Source organism: Mobula birostris, unplaced genomic scaffold (genome assembly GCF_030028105.1).
Source record: "Mobula birostris isolate sMobBir1 unplaced genomic scaffold, sMobBir1.hap1 scaffold_319, whole genome shotgun sequence".
In the NCBI taxonomy this organism is placed as follows: Eukaryota; Metazoa; Chordata; class Chondrichthyes; order Myliobatiformes; family Myliobatidae; genus Mobula; species Mobula birostris.
This window is the reverse complement of record NW_027276252.1, coordinates 433050-448387: the sequence shown is the minus strand read 5'-3', so window position 1 is coordinate 448387 and position 15338 is coordinate 433050. Positions and strand designations below refer to the sequence as shown.

General features: G+C 46.7%; 1 protein-coding gene across 3 annotated transcripts in view; it reads right to left on the bottom strand.

The window, feature by feature from the left end:
• LOC140192950 (kin of IRRE-like protein 1) overlaps window positions 1–15338 on the bottom strand; it is a 210838-nt gene that overhangs the window by 147378 nt on the left and 48122 nt on the right. For all 3 annotated transcript variants that reach the window (XM_072250424.1, XM_072250422.1, XM_072250423.1), the window contains 2 exons: window positions 3561–3710; window positions 2879–3036 (listed from right to left, as the gene is read on the bottom strand). In XM_072250424.1, coding sequence (XP_072106525.1) covers window positions 2879–3036; window positions 3561–3710 — 308 coding nt within the window. The remainder of the gene's footprint in view (window positions 1–2878; window positions 3037–3560; window positions 3711–15338) is intronic.

The following is a 15338-nucleotide window of genomic DNA, read 5'->3' as shown; positions in this document are numbered from 1 at the left end:
GAGGTGGAGAGAGAAGTGGGAAGGGAAATAGTGTGTGAGAGATGTGGAAGAGCAGTGGGGAAGTGAGATGCGGAGAGAGTTTGGGGAAGAGATGGGCGAAATGGGAAGGGGATTGGTAGAGAGATGAGGAGAAAGATAGGAAAGTGAGGTGGGGAGAGATGTGGGGTAGAAAGTTGAGGGAGAGAGTCGAGGGAGGGTGATGGGGAAGAGAGATGGGGAGAGAGTTGAGGGTTGAGATGGGGAAGAAAGATGGGGAGAGAAATGTGGGAGAGAGATGGGGAAGAGAGATGTGAAAGTGAGAGAGGGAGATGTGGAAGAGAGATGTGGAGAAAGAATGGGAGAGAGTTGGGAAACAGAATTGGTGAAAAGCAAAGTGAAGAGAGATGGGAGATTTGAGGACAGAAGTGGTAAGGGAGACGATGAGTAAAGATGTGGAAGAGAAGTGGGGGAGTGATGTGGGGAAGAGTGATGGAGAGAGAGTTGGGGAGAGATGATGAGAGAGATGGGGAGAAAGATGGGGTGGGAGATGAGTGATGGGGAAGAGAGGTGGGAGAGAGAATTGGGGAGGAAGTTGAGGGAGGGAGAGAGGGAAGAGAGATGGGCAAAAGAGACAGGGAGGAAGTTGGGCTAGGAGATGTGGAAGAGAGGTGTTGGACAGAGATGGGAAAAGAGATGTGGTAGATAGGTGGGGGAGAGATGGGGAAGTGAAGTGGGGAGAGAGATAGGTAAGAGAATGGGGAAGAGAGGTAGGGAAGAGAAATGGCGAACATAGAATTGGAGAGATATTCGGAGGGATGGGGAGAGAGGTGGAGAGAGAGTTGAAGGAGAGAGATGGGGAAGATAGATGGGGAGGTGAAAGAAGGTAAAGAGAGACGTTGGGAGAGATGGGGTAGAGTGGTAAGGGAGAAAGATGAGGAGAGATATGGAGTCGAGGGATGGTGAGGAGACATGGAGAAGAGAGCTGCGGCAGAGAGATGTGAAGTGAGATGGGGAAGAGATGTGGGGGAGAGAAATGGATGGAAATAGATGGGAAGGGAGAAATGCAAGAGGGAGATGGCAGAAGAGAGATGGTGAGAGAAGGAAGGGCAAGAGGTAGGGGTGAGCTGCGGGAGAGGGGTGCGGGAGAGAGATGGAGAGAGGGGGAGAGATTGGAGGAATGAGATGGGTGGAGACATGGGGGAGAGAGATGGAAGGAGAGAGATGGGGGAGAGAAATGGGGCAGAGAGATGGAGGAGAGGTGAGGAAGTGAAATTGGGAGAGATATGGGGAGAGATGCGGAGAGATTGGGAGATATGGGGAGAGATATGGAGAGATGGAGGAGATGGAGGGGAGATGGTGGGAGAAAGATGAAGCAGAGAGATTGGGATAGAGCGGGGGTGAGTGAGAAAGAGGGTGAGATGGGAAGAAAGGGAGAGGAGGGAAAGATAAGAGAGGGAGAAGGAAGAGGAAAGGGTGGAAGAGATAGTGTGGGAGACAGATGGGGAAGACAGATGGTAGACAGATGGGGTGAGACAGTTGAGCTGAGAGAGAAAGGAGAGAGGAGGAAACAGAAAGGGGATACAAAGTGGGATGACAGCTGGGGGTGTTAAAGTGAAAGGGTGGGAGAAAGCTGGTTGGAGAGAGAAGGTGGGAGAGACGGAGAGGGGAGGGCAAGAGATAGGGGTGAGCTGCAGGAGAGGGGTGCGGGTGTGGGTGTGGGAAGAGAGAGTTTAGTGAGAGGGATTAGAGAGAGTGATTAGAAAGAGTGGTCAGAGGGGGGGTGGTATGATAGAAAAAGGGGATGAAGAGAGGGGAAGGACAGAGAAAGAGTAGGTGGGAGTGAGAGGTGAGAGAGAGAAATGGGGGAAGAAGGAAGGGAATTTGGTGGTAGGTGGATATTTTGGTACATATTGGCAACAATATGTCAATGTGAGGAGGTCTTGAAGAGAGATTTTAGGGAGCTAGGTAGAAAGTTGAGAAACAGATCTTCCTCTGGATTGCTGCCTGTGCCACATGCCAGTGAGGGTAAGAATAGGATGATTTGGTAGGTGAATGCATGGCTGAGAAATGGGTGCCAGGGGCAGGTATTAAGATTTATGAATCATTGGGATCTCTTCTGGGGAAGGTAGAACCTGTTCAAAAGATGGAAGAGATGGGAGAGCGTGATGGGAGAGAGATGTGGGGAAAGAGGTTGTGAGGAGATGGGAGACAGATGTGGGGAAAGAGGTTGTGAGGAGATGGGGGATGAGAGAGATGTGGGAGGAAGAGGTGGCGGAGAGTGGTGGGTAGGGTGAAGGAGTAGAAATTGCAAGTGTTCAAAAAGGGTAGAGGGTGGAGTGGCAGTGAGAGGGAAGTACACTGTGGAAGGGAGGTAAAGGAGAGGAATGGGAGAGAAGGAAGGAAGGAGGAAGTTGGTGATAGATGCTTAGGGAAAACATATAGGGGAGGATAATGGGGGCAGATGAGGAAGAGCAAGGGGGTGAGATTTGGGGTTATGGGGGAGAGAGAGGGTAGATGGCATGGGGCAAACCTATAGGGGAAGGGGATGGTGGGCAGATATGGAAGCGATGGGAAGAGGGGGTGAGAGTTGGGGGAGACAGATCGGTAAGAGTGAGAATGGAGAGAGGGGAAAGAGAGGGGTGAGAGGTGAATGGAAGAGGGAACAGAATGGGAATGATAATGAGAGATTGGAGAACCAGGTAGTGTGAGACAGAAATGAAGGATGGGGAGGGATAGAGAAAGGGGCAATAGAGATGGATTGAGCTAGTTGGGAGTGAGAAGAGGGAGGGGCAATAGTGCGAGAGGGAGTGAAAGGTAAACGTGTGAAGGGGGGGGTGACACCTGTGGGAAAGAGCCCGAGAGAGGAAATGTACAGGTAGGTAACGAACACAAGGCTCACCTTGGAGCTGGCAGCCCCTTCCTGCACCGCACCGTCCTGGTACCAGGTGATGTCTGCTGCTGGTTTGGCTCCATGAGCTCGGCATGTTAGGTTGTACATGGAACCTGCTTTCAGTAATACCTCAGGACCATCGTCAATTACAGGGTCATCAGGAGGGACTAGAGGTTGAGCAGAGAAGACCAAGCTCAGGGAATTGTCCTTCAACCATCTCCACCCACTCACTGTCCCCTCACAATTTTTCAAGACTCAGAGATGGGGAGGAAAGGTTACAGGGCAATCAGAGACAAGGTGGGTGTTCGGGGGACAGAGGGATTCAAAGAAAAGGAGAAGTGTAGAGGCCAGAGGGTCTTACAAAGACAGGGAGGGTATTAGGACCACAGGTGTTTATAGAAGCAGAAGCAGATCTGTGATTACAAACACAGAAGGCAGTTACATTGAAGGGTCGAAGGGTACAGGAGTTCGGGATTAGGAGGGTTTGGTAGCCAGAGGCAGTTAAAGAGATAGGGGATTATTGGGGTTGGAAAGGGTTTCAGAGATAGGGAGGTTTGTAGGGCCCAGAGGGAATTATAGAGGCCAGGAGGGGAGGTGGATCCATTGAGGTGTAGTGGGGGTCCGGCCATTGAGATGGGGAGGTTTGTTTTGTCGCTGGGGAAGGGAACTGGGGCTCTAGACAGCTTCTCACCCAGCACAGTCAATGTTGCCCTGTCAGACCTGAGAGCCACCTCAGTCGCCTGGCACTCATAGACAGCATCGTCAGACAGATCAGCATTCTGGATCTGCAGGTTGTGCTCCCCCTTCTCCACCTCGCCCACAATACGGTACCGAGGCCATGCTGTAAAAAAAAAGATGCCTGTCAGAGCAGATAGAGAGATGCCATGGCCCATTCCTCCCACAGCTCACTCCAAGAGAATAGTTTCACAAGGGTAATGGGGGGGGGGTGCGGGGTATTAATTACAACCGGAATATATGTGATAGGCTTTTGGATTGGGACTACAGAGCGGCGTGGGAGCTGAATTCTGAAGGAAGGCAGTTTTTTTAAAAACTTCTTCGAGTGCAAGAAGGACGAGACTGCGCAGGCATGTGATGTAACAGGACAGCGCGGAGAGTTTAAAAAGGAGACCACTCTATGCAGCAGGCAGCTGTCGGAGCGGGCAGCGGAGTGAGCGGTAGCAGAGTGTAGAGCTTTGGCTTCAACGGGCTTCGGCGGTAAACGGGAAGAGGCGAGAGCAAAGCACAAACTCTTTTTTTCTCCCCCCTGCTTTTGTGAATCGGCCTTGACAGACAGGAACAGCAGGGCTCTCACAGATAACAGTACGAGCTAATGGTTTAAAAAGTTCCTCTGTTTGGCGAGGTAAGTGGGTGAGTAGACTTATTTTTCCTGTTTCATTCCTGTAGAATTAGATAGCATGCCTGCAGGGTTAGTGCTTTGTTCACAGTGTCAGATGTGGGAATCCTGGGAGACCTCCAGCCTCCCTGATGACCACATCTGCGCCAGGTGCACCGAGATGCAGCTCCTCAGAGACCGTGTTAGGGATCTGCAGCTGCAGCTTGATGACCTACTGCTTATCAGGGAAAGTGAAGAGGTGATAGACAGGAGCTACAGGGAGGTGTCATCCCTGCGCTACAGGGGTCAGAAAACTGGGTCACTGTCAAGGGAGGGAAGGGAAATGCCCGGATAGTGGAGAGCACACCTGTGGCTGTCCCCCTGAGCAATAAATATCTTGTTCTAGATGCTGTTGAGGGGGATGACCTGACAGGGGATGCCCACGGTGACCGGGTCTCTGGCACTGAGCCTGGTGCTGTTGTGCAGGAGGGAAGGAGGGAGAAAGGAATGCAGTAGTCGTAGGGGATTCCATAGTCAGGGGAATGGACAGGGAATTCTGTGAGCCTGATAGAGATACCCGCATGGTGTGTTGCCTCCCAGATGCCAGGGTACGGGATGTCTCGGATCGGGTCCAGAATATTCTGAAGGGGGAGAGCGAGCAGCCAGTTGTCTTGGTACATGTTGGTACCAATGACATAGATAGGACAAGGGAGGAGGTCCAGAAGAGAGAGATTTCTGGGAGTTAGGAAGGAAGCTGAGAAGCAGGACCTCCAGGGTAGTAATCTCGGGATTGCTACCTGTGCCACGTGCTAGCAAGGGCAAGAATAGTAGGATCAGGCAGATGAATGCATGGCTGAGAGACTGGTGCAGGGGGCAGGGCTTCAGATTCTTGGATCATTGGGATCTCTTCTGGGGGAAGTATGACCTGTTCAAAATGGACAGGTTACACCTGAACACGAAGGAGACCAATATCCTGGCGGGTAAGTTTAATAGAGCTGTTAGGGAGGATTTAAACTAATTTGGCGGGGGGATGGGAACCGGAATGATAGAGCGGAGGAAGGGGAAAACAGAAATAAATCTAAGATAGTGAGCAGTAGCGACGTCAGGAAAGACAGGCAGGCGATGGGGAAAATTTGTAGCCATTGGAATGAGTTGCAGTGCAATAAAGTTACAGTGAAATCAAAGCGAAAAGTACCAAATACTGGTCTTAAGGTGTTATACTTAAATGCACGCAGCATAAGGAATAAGGTGGATGATCTTGTCGTACAGCTACAGATTGGCAGGTATGATATTGTGGCCATCACTGAGACGTGGCTAAAGGATGCATGTCTCTGGGAGTTGAAGGTCCATGGATACATGATGTATCGGAAGGAGAGGAAGGTAGGCAGAGGGGGAGGCATGGCTTTATTGGTAAGAAATGATATTAAATCATTAGAAAGAGGTGATATAGGATCGGAAGGGGCAGAATCTTTATGGGTTGAGCTAAGAAATAGCAGGGGTAAAAGGACCCTGATGGCAGTTATTTATAGGCCTCCAAACAGCTGCAGTGATGTGGACTACAAATTACAACAGGAGATAGAAAAGGCTTGTCAGAAGGGCAGTGTCATGATAATTGTGGGGGATTTTAACATGCGAGTGGATTGGGAAAATCAGGTTGGCACTGAATCTCAAGAGAGAGAATTTGTAGAATGTCTGCGAGATGGCTTGTTAGAACAGCTTGTTGTTGAGCCCACGAGGGGATCGGCTGTACTGGATTGGGTATTGTGTAATGAACCGGAGGTGATTAGAGAGATTGAGGTGAAGTAACCCTTAGGAGGCAGTGACCATAACATGATTGAGTTCACTGTGAAATTTGAAAAAGAGAAGCCGAAATCTGATGTGTCAGTATTTCAGTGGAGTAAAGGAAATTACAGTGGCACGAGAGAGGAACTGGCCAATGTTGACTGGAAAGGGACACTGGCAGGAAAGACGGCAGAGCAGCAGTGGCTGGAGTTCATGCGAGAAGTGAGGAAGGTGCAAGACAGGTACATACCAAAAAAGAAGAAATTTTCGAATAGAAAAAGGATGCAACCGTGGTTGACTAGGGAAGTCAAAGCCAATGTTAAAGCAAAGGAGAGGGCATACAAGGAAGCAAAAATTAGTGGGAAGACAGAGGATTGAGAAGTTTTCAAAAGCTTCCAAAAGGAAACTAAGGTCATTAAGAGGGAAAAGATTAACTATGAAAGGAAGCTAGCAGAAAATATCAAAGAAGATACTAAAAGCTTTTTCAAGTATATAAAGAGTAAAAGATAGGTGAGAGTAGATATAGGACCGATAGAAAATGATGCTGGAGAAATTGTAATGGGAGATAAGGAGATGACGGAGGAACTGAACGACTATGTTGCATCAGTCTTCACTGAGGAAGACATCAGCAGTATACCGGACACTCAAGGGTGGCAGGGAAGAAAAGTATGAGCAGTCACAATTACGACAGAGAAAGTACTCAGGAAGCTGAATAGGCTAAAGGTAGATAAATCTCCCGGACCAGATGGAATGCACCCTCGTGTTCTGAAGGAAGTAGCTGTGGAGATTGCCGAGGCATTAGCGATGATCTTTCAAAAGTCGATAGATTCTGGCATGGTTCCAGAGGACTGGAAGATTGCAAATGTCACTCCGCTATTTAAGAAGGGGGCAAGGAAGCAAAAAGGAAATTATAGACCTGCTAGCTTGACATCGGTGGTTGGGAAGTTGTTGGAGTCAATTGTCAAGGATGAGGTTACAGTGTACCTGGAGGCATATGACAAGATAGGCAGAACTCAGCGTGGTTTCCTTAAAGGAAAATCCTGCCTGACAAACCTATTACAATTTTTTGAGGAAATTACAAGTAGGCTAGACAAGGGAGATGCAGTGGATGTTGTATATTTGGATTTTCAGAAGGCCTTTGACAAGGTACCACACATGAGACTACTTAACAAGATAAGAGCCCATGGAATTACGGGAAAGTTACATACGTGGATAGAGCGTTGGCTGATTGGCAGGAAACAGAGAGTGGGAATAAAGGGACCCTATTCTGGTTGGTTGCTGGTTACCAGTGGTGTTCCACAGGAGTCCGTGTTGGGGCCGTTTCTTTTTACATTGTACATCAACGATTTGGATTATGGAATAGATGGCTTTGTGGCTAAGTTTGCTGACAATACAAAGATAGGTGGAGAGGCCAGTAGTGCTGAGGAAACAAGGAGTCTGCAGAGAGGCTTGGATAGATTGGAAGAATGGGCAAAGAAGTGGCAAATCAAATACAATGTTGGAAAGTGTATGGTTTTGCACTTTGGCAGAAGAAATAGAAGGGCAGACTATTATTTAAATGAGGAGAGAATTCAAAGTTCTGAGATGCAACGGGATTTGGGAGTCCTCGTACAGGATACCCTCAAGGTTAACCTCCAGGTTGAGTCAGTGGTGAAGAAGGTGAATGCAATGTTGGCATTCATTTCTAGAGGAACAGAGTATAGGAGCAGGGATGTGATGTTGAGGCTCTATAAGGCGCTGGTGAGACCTCACTTGGAGTACCGTGGGCAGTTTTGGTCTCCTTACTTAAGAAAGGATGTGCTGACATTGGAGAGGGTATAGAGAAGATTCACTAGAATGATTCCGGGAATGAGAGGGTTAACATATGAGGAACGTTTGTCCGCTCTTGGACTGTATTCCTTGGAGTTTAGAAAAATGAGGGGAGACCTCATAGAAACATTTCAAATGTTGAAAGGCATGGACAGAGTGGATGTGGCAAAGTTGTTTCCCATGATGGGGGAGAGGGCATGACTTCAGGATTGAAGGGCGCCCATTCAGAACAGAAATGCGAAGAAATTTTTTTAGTCAGAGGGTGGTGAATCTGTGGAAGTTGTTGCCACGGGCAGCAGTGGAGGCCAACTCATTGAGTGTATTTAAGGCAGAGATTGATAGGTATCTGAGTAGCCAGGGCATCAAAGGTTATGGTGAGAAGGCAGGGGAGTGGGACTAAATGGGAGAATGGATCAGCTCATGATAAAATGGTGGAGCAGACTTGATGGGCTGAATGGCCGACTTCTGCTCCTTTGTCTTATGGTCTTATAGTCTTATGGTCTTATGATAAGTCAACTATAAGCCACTTATCGGTGGCTAATACACTCAATTTCGTTTCTGAAAGGGTTTATCTAACGAATTTAATATTAAACATACAGTGCATATTTTCCTTGCATGAATACAGTGATAAGTCAATTATAAGGGGGTTCCTTATGTCCAGTCTATTCCATATTTAGTTTTCATTGCATTCATTGCAGAAAACTCCGTTTCACGGAGGAATGATGTTGGAAATGGAAGCAACGTTTTCAGTGCTTTCGTGGCTATCTCACAATATTCAGCCTTGACTTTGATCCAGAATGCCAGCAGAGATGTTATGTCAAACGTATTTTTCAGCCCACCGTCATTTACAAGCTCAAGGAGTTGATCTTCTCGCACTGACATGGATAATTCACCAAGGACATTCACAAATGGATCATGGACCCATTCCTTCGCACGTCTTGGGTCATTTGCGGTTGGGAAGTAATGCTCGAATTCCGTCGACAGCAAAGGTAGGTGATCACACACCAGCTGTGAGAAGGACGGTGCAGCCTCAGTCTCTCCCAAACTCCCAGATAATGTTGGGAACATGTCAAATATGCCCCTGTGCACTCGCCGTCCCCACAGTTCCAGTTTGGCTGTGAAAGCAGACACTTTATCTGCCAACTTGAAGACAGTTGTCATTCTCCCCTGAAGTGACAAATTGAGTTCATTGGTTGAAGATGTCACACAGATCAGCGAGTTTTGCTATCCACTCCTCGTCACTGAAGTGTGCTGCCAGTGGTGACTTTTTTCTTGAAAGAAATCTCTGTAGCTGCTCTCTTATCTCAAAAACCCTGGCCAATGCTCTCCCCCTTGATAGCCACCTGACCTCAGTTTGTAAGAGAAGGCGTTTGTGCTCCGCATCCATTTCCTCGCAAAGCTGCTCAAACAAACGTGAGTTCAGGGCTTTTGCTTTGATGTGATTGATAACTTTACAACGTCACTCAATACGCTGTTAAGATCAGGTGACATTTTTCGGCTAGCCAGCATTTCCCTGTGTGTAACACAGTGTGTAGACTGGCACTCAAGAGCAACCTCTTTGACTCGGTTAGTGAAACCAGACTCGTTAAGCCATTCCAACAGCTGTGCTTCGATGTCCTCCGCTATGTCATCGATTCTCCTTGAAACTGTGGTAGCTGACAGAGAAATCTGTGCCATCTTGTTAGCTCCAACTTCTCCCAACAGTTCACGGCAAATGTCCTTGGCAGCAGGCAGAATCAATTCTTCACCGACAGTGAAAGGCTTCTTAGCCTTAGCAAATCGGCTAGCCACTAAGTAGGATGTTCTCAGAGCAGCAGCATTTGTGGAGGTGGTGGCTCTCAGCACTTGCTTCTGTTCCGCTTGCTCACGTTTTTTCCGCTCAAAAAACTCAATGAGTTTCTCTTTAAGTGCAGGGTGCTTGGACTCAAGGTGCCGGAGCAGTTTTGAGGGCTTCATTGCTTCATTAGACAGCTTGTCTCCACATATCACACACAGGGGGCTTGGAGCGTGCGAGTCACCGGTCAGAATAAAGCCATATTTTATGTACGACTCGTCGTATTTTCTGTTGAAGGAAGCTTTCTTTTTTTTTTGCAGTCTCGGCCTCAGCTGTCTCTGTATGATCATCATCGTTAGGCCTTTTATGTCCCCTACCATCTCTTCCAAAGAAACTCTCAAGCGACGTTTGTTTATCACTCATCGAGTGGTTGCAGGTTAATGACCGACTGATGTCCTGGTGTGCGTTCAAGTTCAACAGTGGGCGTGACAGGGAATGAGGAACGGTGCAGTTGACTCATATTGTTTTCTCGCGGCTCGGTAGCACATGCTTTTCAGCCTGGTACCGGTCCGTGGCCCGGTGGTTGGGGACCACTGTGGTCAGTCATGTCTAACCAATTCTATGGATTTTTTCAAGGAGGTTACCAGGAAAGTTGATGAAGGCAAGGCAGTGGCTGTTGTCTACATCTGTGGTCCCCAACCACCGGGCTGCAAAGCATGTGCTACCGGCCCGCAAGGAAACGATGATTTGGTGATATGAAACGACATGATTTGGCGATATGAAACGATATGAGTCAGCTGCACCTTTCCTCATTCCCTGTCACGCCCACTGTTGAACTTGAACGCACACGAGTCCATCAGTCGGTCATTAACCAGCAGCCACTCGATGAGTAAAAAACAAATGTCGCTTTAGAGTTTCTTTGGAAGAGATGGTAGGGGACATAAAAGGCCTAACGATGATGATCACGCAAAGGCAGCTGAGGCCGAGACTGTAAAAAAAAAAGAAAGATTCCTGCAACAGAAAATACGACGAGTCGTACGTAAAATATGGCTTTATTCTGACTGGTGACTCGCACGCTCCAAGCCCCCTGTGTGTGATATGTGGAGACAAGCTGTCTAATGAAGCAATGAAGCCCTCAAAACTGCTCCGGCACCTTGAGTCCAAGCACCCTGCACTTAAAGAGAAACTCATTGAGTTTTTTGAGCGGAAAAAACGTGAGCAAGCGGAACAGAAGCAAGTGCTGAGAGCCACCACCTCCACAAATGCTGCTGCTCTGAGAGCATCCTACTTAGTGGCTAGCCGATTTGCTAAGACTAAGAAGCCTTTCACTGTCGGTGAAGAATTGATTCTGCCTGCTGCCAAGGACATTTGCCGTGAACTGTTGGGAGAAGCTGCAGCTAACAAGGTGGCACAGGTTTCTCTTTCAGCTACCACAGTTTCAAGGAGAATCGATGACATAGCGGAGGACATCGAAGCACAGCTGTTGGAACGGCTTAACAAGTCTGGTTTCACTACCCGAGTCAAAGAGGTTGCTCCTGAATGCCAGTCTACACACTGTGTTACACACAGGGAAATGCTGGCTAGCTGAAAAATGTCACCTGATCTTAACAGTGTATTGAGTGACGTTGTAAAGTTATCAATCATATCAAAGCAAAAGCCCTGAACTCACGTCTGTTTGAGCAGCTTTGCAAGGAAATGGATGCAGAGCACAAACGCCTTCTCTTACAAACTGAGGTCAGGTGGCTATCAAGGGGGAGAGCATTGGCCAGGGTTTTTGAGATAAGAGAGCAGCTACAGAGATTTCTTTCAAGAAAAAAGTCACCACTGGCAGCACACTTCAGTGACGAGGAGTGGATAGCAAAACTCGCTGATCTGTGTGACATCTTCAACCTGCTCAATGAACTCAATTTGTCACTTCAGGGGAGAATGACAACTGTCTTCAAGTTGGCAGATAAAGTGTCTGCTTTCACAGCCAAACTGGAACTGTGGGGACGGCGAGTGCACAGGGGCATATTTGACATGTTCCCAACATTATCTGGGAGTTTGGGAGAGACTGAGGCTGCACCGTCCTTCTCACAGCCGGTGCGCGATCACCTATCTTCGCTGTCGACAGAATTCGAGCATTACTTCCCAACCGCAAATGACCCAAGATGTGCGAAGGAATGGGTCCGCGACCCATTTGTGAATGTCCTTGGTGAATTATCCATGTCAGCGTGGGAAGAAGATCAACTCCTCGAGCTTGCAAATGACGGTGGGCTGAAAAGTATGTTTGACATAACATCTCTGCCGGCATTCTGGATCAAAGTCAAGGCTGAATATCCTGAGATAGCCACGAAAGCACTGAAAACGTTGCTTCCATTTCTAACATCATTTCTCTGCAAAGCAGAGTTTTCTGCAATGAATGCAATGAAAACTAAATTGCGGACATAAGGAACCCCCTCATAATTGACATCACTATATTCATGCGAGGAGAATATGCGCTGTGTGTTTAATATTAAAATCGTTAGATAAACCCTTTTAGAAATGAAATTGAGTGTATTAGCCACTGATAATTGACTTATAGTTGACTTATCACCTATATTCCAGTTGTGATTAAACACCCACCCGCCCCAGCCGGTCTGCAAGAATATTGTCAATATTAAACCGGTCTGCAGTGCAAAAAAGGTTGTGGACCCCTGGTCTACAAGGCATTTGTCAAGGTCCTGCATGGGAGGTTGTTCAAGAAGGTTCAGTTGCTCAGCATTCAAGATGAGGTAGTGAATTGGGATCTTGATCATTGGGATCTCTTCTGAGGGATGTATGACCTGCACAAAAGTGATGGGTTGCAGCTGAACCCAAGGGGGACCAATATTCTCATAGGCAGGTTTGTCAGAGCAGCTGGGGAGAGTTCAAATGAATTTGGTTGCGGGGTGGTGGGAACCAAAGTGAAAGGACTTAGTGTCGGACGGATAGTGAAAAAACAAAGATTGCAAGCAGTCAAACAGTCGGGAAGGGCAGGCAGATGATAGGACATAATTGCAGCCAACAGGGTGAGTATCAGTGCATTAGGGATGCAGAATCAAAATCACAGCAAATACAGTACTCGAAGTGTTATATCTCAATGCACAGAGTACAAGAAGTAATGTAGATCAGCTTGTTGCACTATTACAGATTGTCAGGTATGATGTGGCCATCACAGTATTATGGCTGAAGGATGGTTGTAGTTGGGAGCTGAATGTCCAAGGTTACACGTTGTATCAGAAAGATAGGAAAGTAGGCAGAAGGGGCGGTGTGACTCTGCTGGTAAAGAATGGCATCAAATCAGTAAAAAGATATAACATAGGATCAGAAGGTGTTGAACCTTATGGGTTGAGTTAAGAAACTGCGAAGGTAAAAGGACCCTGATGGCAGTTATTTACAGGCCTCCCAACAGTACCTGGGATGTGGACCACAGATTACAACAGGAGATAGAAAAGGCGTGTGAAGAGGACAATTTTATGATAGTCATGGGAGATTTCAACGTGCAAATCAAATGGGAAAATCAATTTGGTAATGGACCTCAAGAAGGTTAGTTTTTTGAATGCCTATGAGATGGCTTTTTAACGCAAGTTGTCATTGACCCTCCTAGGGGATCAGCTATACTGGATTGATGTTATGTAATGAACTGGAATTGATTAGAGAGCTTATGGTAAAAGAACACTTTAGAGACTGTGATCACAGTATGATTGAATTCATCTTCAAATTTGATAGGGAGTCTGATGTCGTGGTATTTCAGTGGAGAAAAGGAAATTTTGGTGGTATGAGAGAGGAGTTGGCCAAGCAGAATTGACCAATCTACCAGCGGTAAATTGGAAGGAGATTCTTGCAGGGATGACAGCAGAGCAGCAATGGCGTGAGTTTCTGGGAAAAATGAAGAAGATGCAGGATAAATGTATTCCAAAATCAAAGAAATACTCAATTGGCAAAGTAGTACAACTGGAGCTGACAAGGGAAGTCAAAGCTAATGTTAAAGCAAAAGAGAGGGCACACAACAAAGCAAAAATCAGCAGCAAGATAGAGGTTTGGAAAGCTTTTAAAAACCTACAGAGAGCAACTAAAAGAATCATTAGGAGGGAAAAGATGAAATATGAAAGCAAACTAGCAAACAATATCAATGTGGATAGTAATACCTTTTCGAGTATGTAAAAAAATAAAAAAGAGATGAATGGATATAGGACTGCTAGAAAATGAGACTGGAGAAATAATAATGGGGCCAAGGAGATGGCAGGTGAACTAAATGAGTATTTTGCATCAGTCTTCACTGTGGAAGACACGAGCAGTGTGCCAAGTGTTGGCGGGTGTGAGGGAAGAGAAGTGAGTGTGGTGAGGGGGGAGAAGGTGCTCAAAAAGCTGAAAGACCTAAGTGTACCATAGTCACCCAGACCAGAGGAACTCCACCCTCAGGCTCTAAAAGAGGTATCAGTACAGATTATAGTGGCATTAGTAATGATCTTTCAAAAACCATTTGACTCTGGCATGGTGCTAGAGGATTGGAAAATTGCAAATTTCACTTCACTCTTTAAGAAAGCAGGAAGGGAGCAGCAAGAAACTTTTAGACCAGTTAGCCTGACCTCAGTGGATGGAAGATGTTGGAGTCAATTATTAAGGATGAGGCGATGGAATGGACACAAAACAAGATAGGACAAAGTCAGCGTTGTTTCTTCAGGGAAAATCTTGCCTGACAAACCTGTTAGAATTCTTCAAGGAAATTACAAGTAGGATAGATTAAGGAGATGCTGTGGATGTTGTATATTTGGACTTTCAGAGGCCTTTGACAAGGTGCCACACATGTGGCTGCCTACCAAGTTAACAGACAGGGTATTACAGGAAAGTTACTGGCATGGTTAGAGCATTGGTTGATACTGGTGAGGTACAGGTGAGGCCTCACCTTGAGTATTGTGAACAGTTTTGAGTTCCTCATATAAGAAAAGATGTGACGGCATTGGAGAGGGTTCAGAGGAGGTTCACAAGGATAATTTCAGGAATGAAAGGGTTATCATATGAGGAACGTTTGATAGCTCAGGGTCTGTACTCACTGGAATTTAGAAGGACAAGGAGGGATCGCATTGAGACCTTTTGAATGTTGAAAGGCCTAGACAGAGAAGATGTGGAAAGGATATTTCCCATTATGGGAGAGTCTAGGGCAAGAGGGCCAGCCTCAAGATAAAGAGGCATCCATTTAAAACAGAGGTGCGGAGAAATTTCTTCAGCCAGATGGTGGTGAATTTATGGAGCTTGGGCACTAGCCTACAAAGTACCCAGGACACCTTTGGGAAGCGGTGTCTCAGAAAGGCAGTGTCCATTACTAAGGACCTCCAGCACCCAGGGCATGCCCTTTCCTCACTGTTACCATCAGGTAGGAGGTACAGAAGCCTGAAGGCGCACACTCAGCAATTCAGAAACAGCTTCTTCCCCTCTGTCATCCGATTCCTGAATGGACTTTGAAGCTTTGGACACTACCTCACTTTTTTAATATAATTTCTGTTTTTTTGCATTTTTATATGTAATTGATTTACGTTTATTTATTATGTTTTATTTTATTTTTTTCTCTCTCTCTGCTAGATTATGTATTGCATTGAACTGCTGCTGCTAAGTTAACAAATTTCACGTCACATGCCGGTGATAATAAACCTGATTCTGATTTACAGGCAACTGTGGAGGCTGGGTCATTGGGTTTATTCAAGGCAGAGCCTCATAGGTTCTTGACTGGACATGGTATCAAAGGTTACAGGAAGAAAGCCGGGGTGTGAGGT